The sequence below is a fragment of the Anolis carolinensis genome, chromosome 1 (genome assembly GCF_035594765.1).
Source record: "Anolis carolinensis isolate JA03-04 chromosome 1, rAnoCar3.1.pri, whole genome shotgun sequence".
Taxonomy (NCBI): Eukaryota; Metazoa; Chordata; class Lepidosauria; order Squamata; family Dactyloidae; genus Anolis; species Anolis carolinensis.
In genome coordinates this window covers 353,381,803-353,403,306 of record NC_085841.1, presented here as the reverse complement: position 1 = coordinate 353,403,306, position 21,504 = coordinate 353,381,803, and the positions used below count along the sequence as shown (strand labels likewise).

Genomic DNA, 21,504 nt, shown 5'->3' with positions numbered 1-21,504 from the left:
ACTATGAATGAGAGATCTCCAATAGCTCCAGTCATCAATTACTCTGCTCAGGTCTTGCAAACATAGAACTCTGGCTCCCTTGATTGAATCTACACAGCTATAATATGATTTATCTCTCTTCCTACTGCTTCTCACCAAGCGTTATGTCTTTTCAACGCGGCACACTGTCTCCTGAAAGGTCCCCATGTGTGACAGCTTAATCATCTTGGCTTCTGTACTTCAACCCTTACACTTCCATTAGGATACATTTACTGTATACTATTAGACGCCACTCAGAATGGAATACTTCTTTAAATAGAAGACTCTTCCCTGTAAACCAGGACACATGACCCCCTTATAACAGCATGTAGCTGTTAGTTGATGGATATAAAGATCATTTTTACTTCAGATGCCCAGTGTTGGGGTTCAGCAGCAAGATGCTGGGGATTCCTTGGGAGGAAGACTGGGATGATGGGATTTCCTTTGACGAGTCAGTGTGTGATCAAAGTGATTTGCAGGCCACAGATCAGAGAGAAGTGCAGGCAGCTGCAGAGGAGCCTCAGAATGTTTAGGATTCCAATGTCTGTTCATTAGCAACTGGAGAAAAGTCCCTTTAGGGCAGTGGTTCTCAACCTGTGGGTCCCCAGATGTTTTGGCCTTCAACTCCTAGAAATATTAACGGCTGGTAAACTGGCTGGGATTTCTTGGAGTTGTAGGCCAAAACACTTGGAGACCCACAGGTTGAGAACTTTAGGGCCTTCTGCAGGTGCAGATGGGGCATTTTCCCTTGATATCAGATTAGGCCTTTGCATGGAGGGAGTCAAGGATTGATTAATTAGGCGTTCAGAAAGACTCTGTGAGAAGTCCTTGAGACCCAGGTCTCAAAGGCATGACCTCATGGTTTTTTAGTCAGACCGGAGCTTAAATTAAGGGACGTTTACTTGGGTCTACAGAGCAGACAACTTTACCATAGAATCATATTGTTTCAGTTCTCTTGCTCATTAATATGTGTTTGCCTATATTCCTGTAAGTTTTTGCCTTGGAAAAGTTCCTGCTTATGGATTTATGCCTATGTTCTTGATTTCCTGGATTTCATGTACCTTGCTATTTTGGACTATTGATCTTTTGTATAACTGGACTACTGCTATTTCATAGCACCTTTTCTACTGCTTTTTTGGGCAATGACATTTTTCCTTTTGTACAGGCCTTTTGTAAATAAACTGCTGTAGTTAGTAGTTAGTAACTCTTGTGTGGTGCAGGGTGAAAAGGTGTTCCAAGCCTAGAGTGCAATACCCATCAGGAAAGTCAGGGTAGAAAATATTGGCAGAAGTAATAAGATGTTTACACTCAGAACCAAATACAGAGTAAGACTCCCTTATCTTAAAATATGAAATTATCTAAAAACCAAAACATTTTGTTTTGAACTGCACACTTCTGCCTTTGGGGAAAGGGGGCTAGGCATACACCCATTAGCACTTGGGTTTTTCCCTAAGGAAACCTGCTGGGAGGATTCCATTTACACAAGGCCCCTGTAAAAAGCAGATGTCCCAGATGTATATACTCACTGCTGCAAGACTGAGTATGGAGCAACCCCACTGGCCATAATCTCTATTCAACCCAGAAAGTTGCTGACAGTCGGGGAAACATCTAGAATGGCTGCTTTATACAAGGGCCTCATGTAAACAGAGTCCTACCCCTTTCTCCTGAATGATTTCTAGCACTGGTATTGTTGGGGCTCCTTAAAAGGGGGCTCAGTGGGTGCTGGAGGTGTGACTAACCCCCATTCCTCAATCCCTTATTTACTATGTATTGCCAATGCTAATACAATAAAATTCCAAAATCCGATAAACTTTTGATCCCAAATCTTTCATATAAAGGAGGCTCACTCAACCTGTATTAAAACACTTCTTTTTGGCACAAATTAAGTGAAAACAGCCTTTTAAGACACATGAACTGAAACAGTCTTATCCTCAGCAGTGATTTACCAGCAGAGAGAATTTTGTCATAGAAAGCAACTGCTGGATTTGATATCCAGCCTTCTGAATGAAAATCCCACCCCTTTCTGATTTGCTGCTTTAAGACGGGTTTTATTGCATAAGCAAACCTTTTGTACTGGCTGTCTTTTGAGAGAGGCTTTTTCTCATGCTCCAGCACTGTTTTCCTTGAACGGCTTTCTCCTTAACCCTTTTTTCTTTTAGTCTCACTCGCTTAACCTCAACGGTATGACCTGCCCAGGCTTTCGCACCAAGTCTGACAAGCCTCCCATCAAGAGAGCTTTGTTGCCACCAGACTCTCTGAATGCATCCCCCTCCTCCTCCTCAATATCTGCTTGGCAAGGAATTCTTCCTTGAAGCTACACTCTTTTGCCTACACTCCATCTTATACTTTTGCAAGGCAGATCTCTGCACAAAACACTGAAGCCACACTCTTGCAGTATTGCCCAAGCTCATATTTTGGTCCAAATCTTTTTGAGTTTTTAAAGAAGGATTTAAATGAGCGTAAATAGGATTCAGGGGTCTCTGGTGGCACAGTGTGTTAAAGCGCTGAGCTGCTGAACTTGCGGACCAAAAGGTCCCAGGTTCAAATCCCGGGAGCGGAATGAGTGCCCGCTGTTAGCCCCAGCTCCTGCCAACCTAGCAGTTTGAAAACATGCAAATGTGAGTAGATCAATAGGTACCGCTCCGGCGGGAAGGTAACGGCGGTCCATGCAGTCATGCTGGCTACATGACCTTGGAGGTGTCTACGGACAACGCCAGCTCTTTGGCTTAGAAATGGAGATGAGCACCAACCCTTCAGAGTTGGTTACGACTGGACTTAACGTCAGGGGAAACCTTTACCTTTAAACAGGATTCAGTGACATTTTGTAGTTTCCTCTTTGTATAGCCATCCAAGCAGACAGATAAGACCTTTACAGGAACCTAGATAAAATCTTTGCTATCCCACCAAACTCTGCTCTCCTACCAGTTGCTGGATGAGATAGATAGAGAAGGCTGAGAGGGCCCGAATAGCCATATTTTAATATTTGGAAGAATATAACATTGAGAGAAGGGCAAACATGTTTTCTGCTGCTCTGGAGACTAAGACACGGAGCAACAGATTCAAATTACATGAGGAAACGAACCAATATACTTTCCGGCTTCCAGGCACCATATGTAATGTGTCTTCCAGGCAGTATAAGTACTTTTGGAATTAAGAAAGATACCCTTTATACACAATTTCAACCCTCAAATCCTGGGTACACTTATTCATTGGGTAATTTAAGTATTGTACCTTAACTCTTATAAGTGTTTTATTGCTTATATGTTTAGATTGTTTATATTTTGATCAGATGTATTTTATTGTTTACCTGTGCGGCATTGAATTTTTGCTGGATTTGTAAGCCGCCTTGAGTCCCCTTCGAGGTTGAAAAAGGCATGGTAGAAATGAAGTAAATAAAATTAAAATAAAATAAAATAAATTACATGAAAAGGCATTCCATCAAAACATTAGGAAGAACTTCCTGATGATAAGAGCTGTTCAGGAGTGGAATATGCTGCCGCCTGGGAGAGTGGTAGAGACTCCTTCTCTGGAGGTTTTAAAGCAGTGCTAGGTGTGAATGTGTAACTAGGTGTGAATGTGTAAAAATTAACTAGGTATTTTTAATTGCAGAAATGTGAGTCAAGCACTGAAAGGATTGAATAGATGCATTGACTCAGCAAAATCTGCAGGTCTATATAAGCAGGTGTATCTGCAGCTTAGTAGGCCTCTGTGTTAGTTGGCCTCAGTGTGAGAAAGGCCTCAGTCTGTGTGAGGAGGCTTCTGTTTGCAGTGGGCCTTAGTTTGTGAGAGAAGCCTCTGTGTGAGGTAGGCCTTAGTCTGTGAGAAGGTCCTGAGTATGAAAAGGCCTGATGTAGGAAGGCTTTGGTGAGAGAAGACCCAGGTTGAAGGCCTCGTGTGTAAAGCTACTGTGTAAGTTTGGCGTGAGAGGCGGCTCTGTGACAGCGAAGCTGTTTTATCTGCATGAGAAAGAAGCCCAGCGTGGAAGCAAAGAAGGAAGTATAAAGTACTTTATTTGTGTTAGGGAAACCTTATTTTTGTAAATAGTGCAACCATATTATTTTACTATAAAGAAAAGCCTCCTAAGGAAGAGATAACATTGGTCTGTGTGTTTTTTGTTCTTTTTATCACTTTTGGCTACTGATGCTGGGTCATGCTGCTGCTAATAAGTTACTCTGCTGTACACTTATGGGGAAGATCTTCTCTTAATAAGCCCACTCGCCCAACAGTAACCCTCAAACACCATTTATTCTGCTATTCTTTTCCAAGACTGCACTGTAGAGATTAATACTGCATTATCTTCCGAACATTAGCTTAAAATCAATTGCGCACCAACTTGCCTCCTGCCATTCCTTTTCCATGGCAGTGGTTCATGTCCATCAGGTCAAATGTATTGTCCTCATCCTGTATTAGAGAAAGCAGGAGGGAGAAGATGGCCTTACCAGCTTCCATTCATTTTTACATTCTACCAAAACCAAGACCAAACTACTTGTTAAAGCACATTTTATTGAAGTAATTTTTAAGGGAAGCTTTTCATATCATAAGTAAAAATACTAGAATGAATGTTGTAAAAAAAACCCAAACCACAACACACACAACAATGGGATTTCATGTGGAGAGAAAGTGGCAAATAGTTTAAATAAATTCCCTTTCAAATTAAAAAAAAAAGTTAAGGAACTGCGGTACAGTCCAATTTTATACAGATAAGAGAACAGAAACAAAAGCATATCTAAAAGAACATAAAGCCACAACTGAATAAACTCATTCGCAGCACAAGAGAGCTTAAAATCGTAGCTCGCCTCTAAAGGCGAATCAACAATTTCCATCACAAGGTTTGGCAGATCCAGAATGAGGTGGCTATGAAAATATAAAACAAAGTGATGGGGAGGTGTGATATTAGGGAGAGGGGGGAATCAACTACTTAACATCTTTTTTGTGATAACGTGAAATTTCTTCCTAATTTTCTTCTTTATTTTTTTACATACAGCTGCTGCATTCACAGATGGGAATCTCCTCTAAACCTTAAGGCAGCACCATAGAGCTCCTCCCTGCCTCAATAATGGTGAAAATCTACATTGAAGTGAAAAAATACATATAGACGCATTCTCAAACGTGCACGACATGTTGTTTCTATACATATATGAACAAGGCCAGTCACTTCAGTGCCAAAAAAATACCTGACTGCCAAACAAAGTGTTTGGTAGGATATGCCACCTCTTGAAAAGTATTGTGCGTTTATCTATGCTACCCATCCTGGCCATTATTATTATTATTATTTTGCAGTTGCAAAGCTTTTTCAGTTGAAATGGCTAAAACTGATTACTGTATTTCATCGCATAATAGTCAACACTATGTAAAAGTTACACCTCCATTTTTGGGGTGGCAACATTGGTATTTTGTGTTCATTGCGTAGTAGTCGCTGATCCATTTGGGGCTGATTCTCCTTTCCTTCTTTCTCCAAAGGCAAAAGAAAACAGAAACCCAGAGAATCAAAGGCAGATTTTTTCCCTTGTGTAATAGTCGCACCCCTCTTGATGGAAAAAGTGCCACTATTCTGCGATGAAATATGGTATTTTCTCCAAGGCACAACTATTGGGAGACTCTCCAGGACAAGGATACAGTGGTCGAATGCTGAGATGCACAACTCCCTATTAGTTGCCCACACAAGAGAAATCACCAGTGGGTGCCTGCCAAATTTTGGCAATGTCAAACCTACTTAAATATGGAATAATTAAATGGACCATCATCCATGCAACACTTCTGTGAAATTTAGAAACAGACTAGCTTCCATTCCTTTTTTGCCTGATATGTCACTTTCTGGCAGCAAGTCTGCTAATGTTAACTCTTGTGTTTAATTTTGCCATCAATGCTGTTGCTATCAATGCTGTTTCCTAGAGATGTCAACATTAATGTTTCTGCCCACATCTGCAAGGCCTGTTCATTTTTTTGTTGCTTGTCGCTCGTATTATTGCACTACCTATAACTCTGCTTCTCGTCCTAAATAATTCTAATTGTTCAGAGTGCAGGGATTCTACTTACATAAGGAATCATATGGAATAAATAAAAAATGAGGATTTAAAAAAAATTGTGAATGTTGCTGCTATGTTAAAACATCTAGCAAGAAAACAGTTTTGGTGCATATTTTTAAAAACCTAAAATGCCATTTTTTCCAGAAGAAAAAAAGCGTTTTTTATTTTTAATGCTTTAAAGAATGACTTCTTGTCTTCCTTCTCCAAATTATGTCTTTTTATCAGAGATTCTGACTCAAAAATGCATCAGGATTGTTTTTAAATACACAGCCTGTGAGGCTTCCTACAAATTCAGCTAAACCGTAGTACAAACATAGTTTGTAATTCATGTTTCATAGAGAGTTCTCTAGTGTCCGTTGAAAGTAAAGGTCCCCAAATATGCAGTCTTGATTGATTGCTGTGAATGAAACAAGCGAAACATTAAGCCGTTCCACTGGCGGAATAAGAAAACTGAGGGAAGTGCGGTCGTCGTTCGTTGTCAATACAATCCATACTGTCATCTGGAAGAAGAAAGAAAGAATTCAGAAACCTTTACTGTGCTAAAGCTTTAAAGATTAACACGCCCAAATAAGACCACAAAAGCTCTTTGCCCCAAATAGCTTACAAATCTACACGTCTCTCGCATCAACAAATGGACAGGAAGTAAAAAATGTTTGTCAAAATGGAAGAAAAAACTGCAGAGATAAATACTGTATCTACTCAAGTCTAATGCACCATAATGCATACCTCAATTTTCAAAGCCCCGAAACCAAAAAATGTATTTGATGCTCAATATAATGTGCAGCAGGACCCCTGGTGACACAGTGTGTTAAAGCACTGAGCTGCTAAACTTGCAGACCAAAAGGTCCCAGGTTCAAATCCCGGGAGTGGAATGAGTGCCCGCTGTTAGCCCCAGCTCCTGCCAACCTAGCAGTTCAAAAACATGCAAATGTGAGTAGATCAATAGGTACCGCTCCGGCGGGAAGGTAACGGCGCTCTATGCAGTCATGCCGGCCACATGACCTATGGACAACGCTGGCTCTTCGGCTTAGAAATGGAGATGAGCATCAACCCCCAGAGTCGGTCACAACTGGACTTAACGTCAGGGGAAACCTTTACCTTTACTATAATGGGCAGTAGCAAAACGTGCACTCGTAATTTGGCCACAAAAGTTGTGATCACAGTTGCTGCATGCTTAAGATTCCTTCTTTAATAGCAAAACTGTTAAGGGCACCAAAGCTTCCAGCAACAGAAAAGAAAACCTTGGGATACATCTATACCGTAGATCAGTGGTTCTCAACCTGTGGGTCCCCAGGTGTTTTGGCCCACAATTCTCAGAAATCCCAGCCAGTTTACCAGCTGTTAGGATTTCTGGGAGTTGAAGGCCAAAACATCTGTGGATCCACAAGTTGAGAACCACTGCTGTAGAATTAATCCACTTTAATTGCCTTGGTTCAATGCTATGGAGTCATGTTGGCTGTAGTTTTACAAGGTTTTGAGCCTTCTCTGGCAAATAATGCCGATTCCTCACCAAATAACAAATCCCAAGATTGCACAGCATTGAACCATGGCCATTAAATTAGAGACAATATCCCTCAAATAGGAGCTCCAGGCGCAACTCCTAAAGCAGCTTCCCCCCTTGCTTTGGTGAAGAATTTTAGCCCAAAAAAGGTGAGCATTAGATTCGAGTAAATGGGGTATATAGACAGATAGATCTATCTATACCATATTTCTCCACTTATAAGATGCCATCAATTATAAGATGTATGCTAATTTTTGGAATCTTCTAACTCTTATGGTATGGTATAGATAGATCTATCTGTCTATATACCCCATTTACTCGAATCTAATGCTCACCTTTTTTTTGGAATCATAAGAGTTAGAAGGGAACCCCGGTGGCGAAGTGTGTTAAAGCACTGAGCTGCTGAACTTGCAGACCGAAAGGTCCATGTTCAAACCCTGGGAGCGGCGGGAGCAGCCGCTGTTAGCTTCAGCTTCTGCCAACCTAGCAGTTCGAAAACATGCCAGTGTGAGTAGATCAATAGGTACCGCTCTGGCGGGAAGGTAACGGCAGTCCATGCAGTCATGCCAGTGGCCACATGACCTTGGAGGTGTCTACAGACAACACCGGCTCTTCAGCTTAGAAATGGAGATGAGCACCAACCCCCAGAGTCAGACATGACTGGAAACATCAGACATCAGGGGAAACCTTTACCTTTACCTAAGAGTTGGAAGAGACCTCAAGCCTAACCCCCTGCCAAGAAGCAGGAAAATTGCATTCAAAGCACCCCCCAACAGATGACCACCCAATCTCTGTTTAAAAGCCTCCAAAGGAGCCTCCACCAAAAGTATCTCCAGCACAAAACAAACAAACAAACAAAAAACCAACAAACCAGCATGCACACACATACACACATATGCAATTTGAACCTCACTCCATCTTTAGAGTGCTTATATGGGGAGTGCATTTTAGCACTGAAGAAATATGCTATCTATGTATCTCAAAGTATAGTCAGACCTCCACATTCGCTATGAATGAAACTAGGGTTTTTTTTTACCTGAGAGAAAACATCTCTATAGATCTCTAGGTCCTCTAGAACAATTCTACAATACGTTTTTGTTAGAAGATGACCATAACATCACACCAGAAGGCCTCTCTCAAGAAATCTATAGCTCCTCCAACATTCGTGGAAGACCTCTGCCAGAAGATTGCACTGAAGGACCTAGAGCTCTGGAGCAATATGATTTTAAGAGGGGCAATTTGAGAAGGAGTTAACTGGTGGTGTTTTTTGCATTTTTCGTGGTTCTAGGGGCCTCACATACTGTATATATAAATATAAATATATATATATATATATATTGTGATAAATACATTTTAAAAATCAAAATCACAATGGACATGGAGGTCAGCCGGTGGCAATGGAGACAGGGAAGAGTGGTGATGCTAATGGCATCAGGAAGGTGACAAAATAATAATAATAATAATATAATATAATATAATATAATATAATATAATATAATAATAATGCTGACAAGAGTGATGTTAATGGCATCAGATAGAAAGTGAGAAACATCCACAGCAGAGCTAGGAAGCTGTTGATGTCACTCCCAGTTTGAAAGGGATGTTTCAGAGCAAATGAAGGTCTGGCCCCACTTTTCCAAACAGGCTACAGCCAAGTGCAGCTTTCTGGGAGGTGAAGTTGGCTGTTTTTAGGACTAAAAATAGCCTGGCGTGGATTAATATCCATAGTGATAAAGGGTTCCAATTTGATTTAGGCAGCAGTTCTTTCGAAATTGATTTATTTTGTTTCCCAAGAGATTTAGGCTCATATATTTTCAAGCCAAAGGGGTTTGTTTTTGTTTTTGTTGTTGGAACAATCTGGGTGAAAACAGATGAAAACCACCACAGTGATACATACCTTGGTCAGGTGGGGTAATTGTGATCATCTGGGCCGTGAATTCTTCATCAAAATAGCGTGTATCTGTTTCAGATGTCACCTGTGGTTTAAAGGGAGGTACCAGCTGCGAAAAGGAAAGGAAGAAAAAATGTGGCGTGAGTTTGCAGGCTGCTTCTGGTGACTTTAAAAGGGGCTGTTATAAGCAACGTACATGCTATAACTAATCAATTACAGGTTTTTTAATCACACACACACACACACATATATATTCATGGATATATGCTTATAAGTAATCTTATGTAAGAGACCAGGCTTGTGGCTTTGTCAACTGAATCTATCCACCACTGATGCAATCTTACTCTGCTTTCCTACTGCCTTCTACCTTGCTGCACATTACTGTATTTTCTAGCGAATCCTGCTTTCTCGTGATATAGCCAAGGACAGTCCCAAGTTAGTCATCTTCTAGGGAGAGTTCAGACTTGATTTGCTCTAAGACCCAATTATTTGTATTTTTAGCAATCCAAGGTATTCACAGAACTCTTCTCCAGCACCACAATGTCAAATGACCCGATTTTCTTCTTGTCAGCTTTATTCGCTCTCCAACTTTCATAGCCATACATAGAAACGGAAAATACCATGGACTGGAGGATTCTGATTTTGGTATCTAATTATATGGCTTTATATTTGATGGAAGAAATATAAGAAACCTTCATTTGCCAAACTGGTAATACTGCTCACTGTTAACTCAACTGCCACACACATTCTTTCTATAATGATGAGAGATGAGATGGAAAAATATATCTGTATAAAAGATCAGTTTCTAAACACATTTCAAAAATGCTATGTTACTGTGGGAACTTCAGATGGTGTTTGTGTATCTTATCTTGGGCTAAATCAATACTTATTTTAATTATATCTGTTGTTTGCCTTCAAATCATCACCATCATCATATTTATTTATATCCTGTTTTATCTCTTCCAAAGGAGAGTCAAAGCGGCTCAACATAAAAACATTAGCACACAATTTAAAATATATAAACATTCTATTGGAAATAGCAGCTTCCCAAGTCTCTTACTATTTATTAATTTATATATTTACTAACCCATATTCTACATATATGTTGATTTGCCAGTTTAACTGTACCTCTTTGGTGTGGGTGGGACTATAGACATGTGATTGTACTGAGCATGTTTAGACTCAGGACTCCATTTTGTCTTTACATCACCTTTTGCATCAGACTATACTTAAAGACTATGGACTATTGATTAAGACTGATACCCTGTGTACTCAACACAGAGAAGCTACATCCTATCTGTAACGAAACTTCAGTAAGAAATGTGCCTGTATGGTGAATTAATACAAGATGTTTATGAATAGATAAGATATGTTATTTTTCAAAGAAGACTTTGTTTTTATCTCTGAGTGCATATTTTAGACTAAGAGGTCTAAAGGGAGTGTATATCTTTTGGGCAACTCCAACAGCAAAGAAACAACCATCCTCTGCTAACCAAATATATTTTGTAGTGGCATATCTTTGCCCTTGGCACTTCAGATACATGGTTCTTCAGTTTAACAGCTGAGTTACCTGTGTGCCGTTACATGAACGCTTGTGAATATCACTTGTTCAAAGAGTTGACTTCTACAAGGTCATGCTTTTCTTGACTAGTGCTTTTCAAAAGGTGGTCCCCACATATTCATGGAGATTCACATTTGCCAAACTGATATGTGCCCAGAGTACATATCAAGGTACAGTTATTTTCCAATACAGTCAAACAGAATTAAATATAAACAGTATTAAGAAATTCACAGCTAAAATCCATTAAACCATATTCAAAGTTAAAACCCACAGCACCTCATTATTATTATTATTATTATTATTATTATTATTATTATTATTATTATTATATTTATTATATGTACAGTAGAGTCTCACTTATCCAACATTTACTTATCCAACGTTCTGAATTATCCAACGTATTTTTGTAGTCAATGTTTTCAATACATCGTGATATTTTTGTGCTAAATTCGTAAATACAGTAATTGCTACATAGCATTACTGCGTATTGAACTACTTTTTCTGTCAAATTTGTTGTATAACATGATGTTTTGGTGCTTAATTTGTAAAATCATAACCTAATTTGATGTTTAATAGGCTTTTCCTTAATCCCTCGTTATTATCCAACATATTCGCTTATCCAATGTTCTGCTGGCCCGTTTATGTTGGATAAGTGAGACTCTGCTGTATTTATCATTCCCAACTTAGGCTCATCATGGGGCTTTCATGGCAAGATTTGTTCAGAGGGGGTTTGCCTTTGCCTTCCTCTGAGGCTGAGAGAGTGTGACTTGGCCAAAGCAATCCAATGGGCTTCCATGGCAGAGCAGGATTCAAATCCTGGTCTCTGGAGTCATAATCCATTGCTCAAACCACTGCATCACACTGGCTCCTAATGACATGATGACCAAAATTCTTAAAAGCCACAGTAAGCAATGATTTGTCTTCCATTCTAATTAAAGCTTGCCATCCTACAACAAGGAGCTAGGTTTTTCTTCTTTTAAAAAATTATTTCTAGTTTGTTTGTTCTGCAGGCTTCCACTTAACATAATGGTAGTTTTGGCATTTGGTCTGATCTCTGTTGACTTTGCAAATGACTGTCTGATGTAATGAAGTTGAAAGAATTATGGGCGATTCAAAATCCAAGGCCCCAAAGAGCAGACACATTAACCTTTTGCTTCAGACTGGTTGGCAGCAGATTGCTGACAAATACAAAAATATCTTGGCCACTTAAATTTTTTTTTAAAGGCACTATCTAAGTTAGGTCAGAGACAATGGGACACAAGGCACAGGCAGGAACTAGAGCAGGCATGGGCAAACTTGGGCCCTCCAGGTGTTTTGGACTTCAACTCCCATCATTCCTAACAGCCTCAGGCCCTTTCCTTTTCCCCCTCAGCCGCTTAAGTGAGTTATCTTTATTACACACCTTTGCAACTTTATACGAGTTATCTTTATTACACACCTTTGCAACCAATAACTCTGTAATTGGGGCCAATGCCAAGTACATTTTGGTTTAATGCAAATTACATAATAATAATAATAATAATAATAATAATAATAATAATAATCACATCCTCAGCTGCTGCAGGAAGATTGCACAGACAGACTACAAGCAGAGACATAACACCATTGCTCAGATGATTCATTGGAACTTGTGCCACAAATACCATCTGCCTGCGACAAAGAACTGGTGGGATCACAAGCCGGAAAAAGTTACAGAGAATGAACATGTCAAGCTACTCTGGGACTTCCGAATTCAGACAGACAAGGGTTTTGGAGCACAATAAGTAAGTAGTGGCAGAACTCATCCTCCAGCACAACTCTTGAGGTCAAAAATTGACCATAGAATTGCACTTCAGGAAAGCCTTAAAGACATGGTTGTGTACACAAGTGTTTAATGAATGAGAACATCGATTTCACATGGTCTGGACTAAGATTTACCTATGAGGATTTTAGATGAATGGATTTTAATTTGGATCTGATTTTAAATTTTGTGTAATATGTTTTATTATATTATGTTATTGTTTTCATATGAACTGTTGTTTTAATGTATTGTGTCAGGCATTGAATTCTTGCCTATTATTGTAAGCTGCCTTGAGTCCCCTCGGTTGAGAAAGGTGGGGTAGAAATGCTGTAAATAAATAAATAAATAAATAATACTCCTGACCTCACAATCATGTTAAAAAACAAAGTATGGATTGTCGATGTCGCAATACCAGGTGACAGCAGGATTGAGGAGAAACAACTGGAAAAGCTGACACGATATGAGGATTTAAAGATCGAACTGCAAAGACTCTGGCACAAGCCAGTCAAGGTGGTCCCAGTGGTGATAGGCACACTGGGTGCAGTGCCTAAAGGCCTTGGCCTGCACTAAAACACAATAGGCGCTGACAAAATTACCATCTGCCAGCTGCAGAAGGCCACCTTACTGGGATCTGCTCGCATTATTTGCCGATACATCACACAGTCCTAGACACTTGGGAAGTGTCCGATGTGTGATCCAATTCAACAGCCAGCAGAATGTCTGCTGTGGACTCAACTTGTTGTGTTTCAAATAATAATAATAATAATAATAATAATAATAATAATAATAATAATAATAATAATAATAATACACAGTCCTAGACACTTGGGAAGTGTTCGACTTGTGATTTTGTGATATGAAATCCAGCATATCTATCTTGTTTGCTGTGTCATAATAAAAAATAATAATAAAACTTTATTTGTAGACCGCCCTCTCTCCCTAGAGGGACTCAGGGTGGTTAACATACATATAAAAGGCAAACATTCAGTGCCACAATTTCTCCATTAATATCAAAAGTATAAAATGACAATAACATAGACATTATAATAAAATTCCACATTAGAAAAAACAATAAATTTAAACATGACAGTCAGTAAAAACATTATTGCCAAAAATGCCACTTCTAGTCGCCATGTTGGCTGATTTTGGTTGATTATTTTTGTAGTTTTTTTCTCTTTTTTGGAGAAGGGGCTCTGAGAGATCAATGGGAAGAAACTGGCGTCTTTTGTGGTAATTTATTTTTGGGGGGCATCTATATAAATTGGATTGCAGTTTCCACCATCACTTTTGCTATTGGTGATGTTGGCAGGGACATCTGGGAGTTGATGCTGAAAAAGTCTGGTGAGTCAAAAAGTTTGACATTTGTTCTCTATGGCAGACAATCTCTACAACAGAAATACAAGAAATAGCAGTATAAGCTCCAAAGCAAACTATCATCAGGACTCTGAAAGGGAAAAAAACGAGGGGGACTCAACTACCATAATCTTTCATTCTATTTCTATAGATTGAACATATCTGCATGGACTCAGTGTACTTTCTGTACTCATAAAAATGCTGGGCCGTTTCCCAATCCAGCCAGAGAGCCAGGGATGCTAAATCTGTATTCGTAACAAGAAGGCAATGGAGTGACAAAGGTAAGGGAGGTAAATTCTCAACTCCAATATGCTGCATGAGTTGCCCATAGGCAAAACATCGGTTTTAATGGAAGGAAACTGAAGCCGAAGCAAGGATTTCTCCAGAAGACCTTCCTTTACAGATGATGTGGCCATACAGTGCTAAGGGTTTCTTCCTGTAACAATTTCCCAATTTAAACGGGAAAGGAAGAAATGAATGGTCTATTTGGGGGACCCTAAGTCTAAAAGGCAATTGTTAACTGGCTAATGCATGTTTTGATGCCTCAAATGTTTCCAGGTATTTTTGAACTGCTGATTAAATGTAATCAGCTTTCAGCCACATAAAGATACACACTGATTCTGCAAAAATTGTGACAGCAAATGACATTTGCTGCACTTCCCAATATAAAACTTATTTGTAGGAAGATATCAGGACTAATCAAGCTTACAAAGTATAGGGGGAAAAGGCATGCAAATCATTGTTGGTTTTTAAATTTCACTACAAGTCCCTGAGAAGGAATCCCACCGGAGGATTGCAACACATCAAAACATCTGGGAGTTACTTTGGACTGTGCTCTGACTTATAAGAAGCACTGTTTGAATATCAAGCAAAAAGTGGGTGCTAGAAATAATATCATACGAAATCTGACTGGCACAACCTGGGGATCAAAACCTGACACAATGAAGACACTTGCCATGCATTTTGATACTCTGCTGCTGAATATGCATGCCCATTGTGGAATACATCTTAAAACAGTGGATGTGGCTCTTAATGAGATATGCCGCATTATCACAGGATGTTTACGCCCCACACCACTGAAAATATTATACTGTTTAGTTGGTATTGTACCATCTGACATCCATCGGGAAGTAGCAGCCTGTAATGAAAGGACCAAGATATCAACATCTCCAGCCTATCCTCTGTTCAGATATCAGCCTTAAATCAAGAAATAGCTTCCTAAGACCTACAGAGACACTCACAGGAATACCTCAGCAAGCAAGAGTCCAAAAGTGGCAGGCTAAAACCTGGAATCTCAATCAGAGGCTGATACCAGTTGAGAAACTCCCTCCTGGGCTCACAGAAGACTGGGCGACTTGGAAAGCGCTGAACAGACTACATTTTGGCACCACAAGATGCAGAGCCAACCTTAAGAAATGGGACCACAAAGTGGAGTCCAGGACATGTGATTGTGAAGAGCAAACCACAGACCATCTATTACAATGCGGTCTGAGCCCTGCCACATGCACAATGGAGGACCTCCTTACAGCGACACCAGAGGCACTCCAAGTGGCCAGCTAATGGTCAAAAGAAATCTAGTATAATGCCAAGTTTTTAACTTTGTTTGTGGTTTTTCTATACATTATAACTTTATTCTCAATTCGCTTCTGACACAAGAAATAAATAAATACTACAAGTCCCATCCTCTCCGTCATTTCAGCTCAGATGCAATTGGCTTGGGAAAAATAAAAAGATACTTAGGAAAGGTTGGAGCCCCAGTGGTGAGGTGCATTAAAGCACTGAGCTGGAGACCAAAAGGTCCCAGGTTCAAACCCTGGGAGCGGCGTGAGCGGCCGCTCTTAGCCCCAGCTCCTGCCAACCTAGCAGTTCGAAAACATGCAAATGTGAGTAGATCAATAGGTACCGCTCTGACGGGAAAGTAAAGGCGCTCCTTGCAGTCATGCTGGCCACATGACCTTGGAGGTGTCTATGGACAACGCCGGCTCTTCGGCTTAGAAATGGAGATGAGCACCAACCCCCAGAGTCTGTCACGACTGGACTTAACGTCAGGGGAAACCTTTACCTTTACCTTTTAGGAAAGTTTTATGGATTTAAATGGCGAAGGGGCAAAATAGTTACCCAATGAAATGGAAAATCCATCCTCAGCCCTTCTAGATGAAATAATATGTGCTACTGAAGCTAAAAGTATGTGTCTTCCACCAATACACAGTGTGTGGATTATCATGTGCCTTCAAAGTCACTTGCAGACTTATGGCAACCCTATGAATTTCAAAGGAATACTCAGGGCTGTGTTTGCCAGTTCCTTCCTTTGAAATATAGCCGGCAGCACCTGGTATTCGCTGGCAGTCTCCCATCCAAGCACTAACCAGAGTTGACCCAGCTTAGCTTCCAAGATTAGAAAGGATCTGTCACCTTTCAGATATATAGGCAGTACGCAGAGTATGGCAGTTCTAAATATTTTTAGGTGGTGACACTAGAGGGCAATAGAGAACCACACTAGGGGGAAAAAGGAGGAAGGAAAGGGAGAAAGAGAGGAAAAGCGAAGTTAAGTGGTAGATCCTTTGAGACTAACTGGTTTTTATTTTCACTTGAGTTTTCATGGATATAAATCCATGTCTTTGGATGCAATACGGAGATGTAGGGAAGACATGGCTGTATAGACTGAGGGGGAAGAAGAGGAAACCAGGGGATGAAGCAGTGAACACCTGCAATGCAACTTATATATTCAAAGCAAAAATAATTTTGAAGGAATTCAGTGGTTTAAGTCTGGTTATAAATGTAAATATTCTGCTAACTCCAAGGTCATGCCACTAGGGCATCTCACATAGAGGTAACAACTATGAAACCAGCTTTAAAACTACTGCACCTGTATAACATACATGATATAGATGGCACAGGCATGTTAGAAGACAAAAAAACTTTACTATATTTTGCAACAACTACCCAAAAACCACAACTTAAGATAAGAAGTACCTTTTTTTCATATACATCTTGCCATACAATGCCAGAAAAAAATTTGTGCTGCATGATCTCCTTGGCATCATCTGATCCGCCCCCTAACCTGTTAGGAGAAAAAAGACCAAATAAAAACCTTTAGAAGTTTCTAAGTCAACTTTAAAATCAACTTTAGAAGACCTAAAGATCCCCAGAGAGATATTCTCTCAAGAAATCTCTATTTCTGACTGGAGAACTTTTGGCAGAACGTGATGATAGAACCTAACCATAGACTGATGCTGAATGATTGACAAATGGCTAAAGAAGTGTTCTGTCTATGAATCTCTAGGTCAGGCATGGGCAAACTTCAGCCCTCCGATAGGCTATTAAGAATTGTGGGAGTTGAAGTCCAAAACACCTCGAGGGCCGAAGTTTGCCCATGTCTGCTCTAGGTCCTCCAGGATGTTGACCATAGCGTCATACTGCAGAACCATCCTAGAGATTCCTAGAGGGATCATATTAATTATATCCACAAATAATCACATCTGTAAAAGCTAAAGCAGTAAACATGGAGGGTAAACTCTATGTACACTATTCTGCTTAGTTTAAAAATATGACTCTGCTAAATGTAGAAATTCAGGATCTGATTTCTAAGGTCTGCTTAATACTTCCTTCATGTTATCTCCAACATCCAGCAACCACACTAAAGTCTCACTTATCCAACATAAACGGGCCGACAGAACGTTGGATAAGCAAATATGTTGGATAATAAGGGGGGATTAAGGAAAAGCCTATTAAACATCAAATTAGGTTATGATTTTACAAATTAAGCACCAAAACATCATGTTATACAACAAATTTGAGAGAAAAAGTAGTTCAATACGCAGTAATGCCATGTAGTAATTACTGTATTTACGAATTTAGCACCAAAATATCACAATATATTGAAAACACTGACTACAAAAACACTGACTACTAAAAGGCTAGATTGCGTTGGATAATCCAGAACGTTGGATAAGTGAGACTCTACTGTATTCATTATCCTAAAGTGTGTTGTTATCATTCAGAAATCATAACACTATGTAACACCATTTTTGTTCCTGGGTTATAAATGTCATTTTCTAATTGGTTCTATCATTAAAAAATGGAAAAAAGTTTATTAAACTGCAAAAACTTTGTTTTAGTGGGATATCCTGCAGCAAATTTTGCTACAGTTTTTCTATGAATATCTCACTGAGTCTCAACTAAATCAAGAAAGTTTGTGGCAGCCACAAAAACAAAGTTTCTGGAGTATAACAACTACTTTCAAAGTAAGTATTTCACAATTAAATAGTAAATAACACTTCCAAACCAGGAACAGATCTTTTTTTCAAATTTTGTTACATAGTGTAATCTAGGACACGCCTATCTGTATTTTATAATGCGTTTTATGAATGTTTTATGTAAATTAATTTTAACTGATTTATAGTGTATTGTACAGGTTTTATATGTGTGTTTTATTGTAAGCCGCCCTGAGTCCCCTGTTGGGTGAGAAGGATGGGATATAAATGATGTAATAAATAAATAAAATAAATAGGAAGCAACCATTTCAGAATGGAAATCAAGTGATCAACCTGAACTGCTGTGTAGTCTCCAGATTTGAATGCATGAGATGAATAATTCTCACGTGCTCTTAACAACAAAGATCTTTTGCCCTCAAAATATTGTTAGCTTACAAGCCCAGCTAACACAGAAGTGTGGTAACAGACTAAAACATTGGGAGAATGAAACAGTTTTCATCCTAACTCTCCAAGGTCTTACTGTCCTCAGTTATGATCAAAAAGTTATGCAAAAAGAGCTGTCAAAGTGCTGAAATATATAGTTAACAAAACACTGGATACATAGGCATTTCACTGTCCTTTCTAAAGGGTGGTTACTACGTCATTCCCATCTTGCTCTGGAGCATGTGCCTGTGGAAACAAATTGTTAAACTAGACAAGACTTTGGTGTGATAGAGCCTAGTTCCTTGTATGTATAGTACAGACTCACATATCCAACACTCGCTTATCCAACGTTCTGGATTATCCAATGCATTTTTGTAGTTGATGTTTTCAATAAATCGTGATATTTTGGTGCAAAATTCATAAATACAGTATTTTTTGTGTGTGTGTGTCAGGAGCAACCGGAGTTGCTTCTGGAGTGAGAGAATTGGCCATCTGCAAGGACGTTGCCCAAGGGACGCCCGGATGTTTTGATGTTTTACCATCCTTGTGGGAGGCTTCTCTCATGTCCCCACATGGAGCTGGAGCTGACAGAGGGAGCTCATCCACAGGATTCGAACCTGGCAGCTTTCAGGTCAGCAACCCAACCTTCAAGTCACGAGGCTTTTATCCCCTAGGCCACTGGAGGCTCCAATACAGTAATTACTACATAGCATTATTTCGTACTGAACTACTTTTTCTGTCAAGTTTGTTGTATAACATGATGTTTTGGTGCTTAATTTGTAAAATCATAATCTAATTTGATGTTTAATAGGCTTCTCCTTAATCCCTCCTTATTATCCAACATATTTGCTTATCCAATGTTCTGCCAGCCCATTTATGTTGGATAAGTGAGACTCTACTGTACTTAGTAATATTTCCGAGCTCTGCCCAAAGGACGAATTTGTCAGACAGAGAGATTCCCAGCATAAGAAAACTAGCTTGGGTTTTTACGTGTAGATTTGGATAGCAGAGATCAAACATACACAGTGATGCTCGGACCATACACAGTAAGGTAGCAGACCGCCCCAGGAAAAACACACAAAGCTCTTGTGTCAAAAAGATCAAATGCTGAAACCTCACCTCTGCTTGGGATCCTTTTTCAGCAAGCCCGACAGAAGGGATTTCGCTTCAGGCGACAATGTGCGTGGAAACCTAATCTCTTCCATGAGGATGAGTTCAAACAGCTTCTCGTGGTCTGAATTGTAGAAAGGGAGCCGCCCGCACATCATTTCATACATGACGACGCCTAAGCCCCACCAGTCCACGGCGCGGCCATAATCATTGTCCTCCAGCACCTGCAGAAACCAGAATGACAGAGCTTCAGGCCATTAATTTGTAACTGAGCCTGAAACCCATCTGTGGTACAGAGACAAGTGCACTCATTAGATTTAATCGATTAATCATTAGTTTTATTTATATCCCACCTTTCCCCCTACAATGGGACTCAAGTACAACAAAAAAGCAAGTTATATGTAATTCTAAAGGGAAGGCAATGGAAAGCCTCTATGAATAAAAAAATTCTGCCAAGAAAACTTTGTGTTGTTGTTCTATGCTTTCTAGTTATTTTTAATTTATGATGACCCTAAGATGACTCTATCATAGGGTTTTCTGGAGCCAAGAACATGCGACTGACCCAAAGTTTCCATGGTCAAGTGGAGAATCCAGCGATCTCCAGAGTCTAGTCCAGGCACGGGCAAACTTCAGCCCTGCGGGTGTTTTGGACTTCAACTTCCACAATTCCTAACAGCCGATAGGCTGTTAGGAATTGTGGGAGTTGAAGTCCAAAACACCCAGAGGGCCAAAGTTTGCCCATGCCTGGTCTAGTCCAACACTTAAACTGTGATAAATTCATCATAAATCAGAACTGACTTGAAGTCATATAACAACAACAAAATGAAATCTGCAGCTAGCAACAAAGGATACAGACTTGATGAGAAATTGCACCGCAAATTCCATCCATTTCATGTTGTGTGTTCCTCCTATAAATTCAGAATCACACATTTGTTTTTATTCTTTTGTGGCACCAAAGAAAGTTAAAAAGGGGAAATTTCAGGTGGTATGAAGAAGAGCTTTAAAGTGGGGTGCCTTTAGTTCGAGAAGGAGCTGAACAAACAACATGCTCCCATTTTCTTAAACGTGTCTGTCTTTGTCCAACGATTGCTCTCTAAACCTAGCCAGGACCAACATCGCTTTGGCTGCTCCATGTTGAAAGCTTCTGAACAAAAATAGGCTAAAATCAAAGCACTTCCTACACAATCAATAGACATTTAGCTGGGGCCAATAGTGCTACACATCTGGAGGGAACTAGATCAATGCTATAAAACCACTGTGACAATCCATCTGAACAACCTTCTAGCCTGCAGAAGAAAAGATTGAGGAGACATGATAGCCATGTTTTAATATTTGAAAGGCTATCATAAGAAAAAGGGAGTAGGTTTCTTCTGCTGCCCTAGAGATTAGGACATGGATCAATGGGTTCAAATTACAGGACAGGAGATTCCACCTGAACATTAGGAAGAACTTCCTGACTGTGAGAGCTGTTCAACAGTGGAACTCACTGCTTTGAAGTGTGGTGGAAGCTCCTTTTCAGAGGCTTTTAAACCGAGGCTGAATTGCCATCTTTTGGGAGTGCTTTGTGCTTTTCTTGCATGGCAAAGGGCTGGATTGGATGGTTCTATGAGTCTATTATTCCAAGTAC

At 39.8% G+C, this 21,504-nt stretch overlaps 1 protein-coding gene across 1 annotated transcript in view; it reads right to left on the bottom strand.

The window, feature by feature from the left end:
• Positions 1-4,501: 4,501 nt before the first annotated feature.
• akt1 (AKT serine/threonine kinase 1) overlaps positions 4,502-21,504 on the bottom strand; it is a 141,811-nt gene continuing 124,808 nt past the window's right edge. Inside the window, exons 11-14 of the mRNA XM_062968556.1 lie at positions 19,887-20,101; positions 17,104-17,191; positions 9,443-9,545; positions 4,502-6,544 (exon numbers count right to left, since the gene is read on the bottom strand). Coding sequence (XP_062824626.1) covers positions 6,465-6,544; positions 9,443-9,545; positions 17,104-17,191; positions 19,887-20,101 — 486 coding nt within the window. The 3' untranslated portion in view covers positions 4,502-6,464. The remainder of the gene's footprint in view (positions 6,545-9,442; positions 9,546-17,103; positions 17,192-19,886; positions 20,102-21,504) is intronic.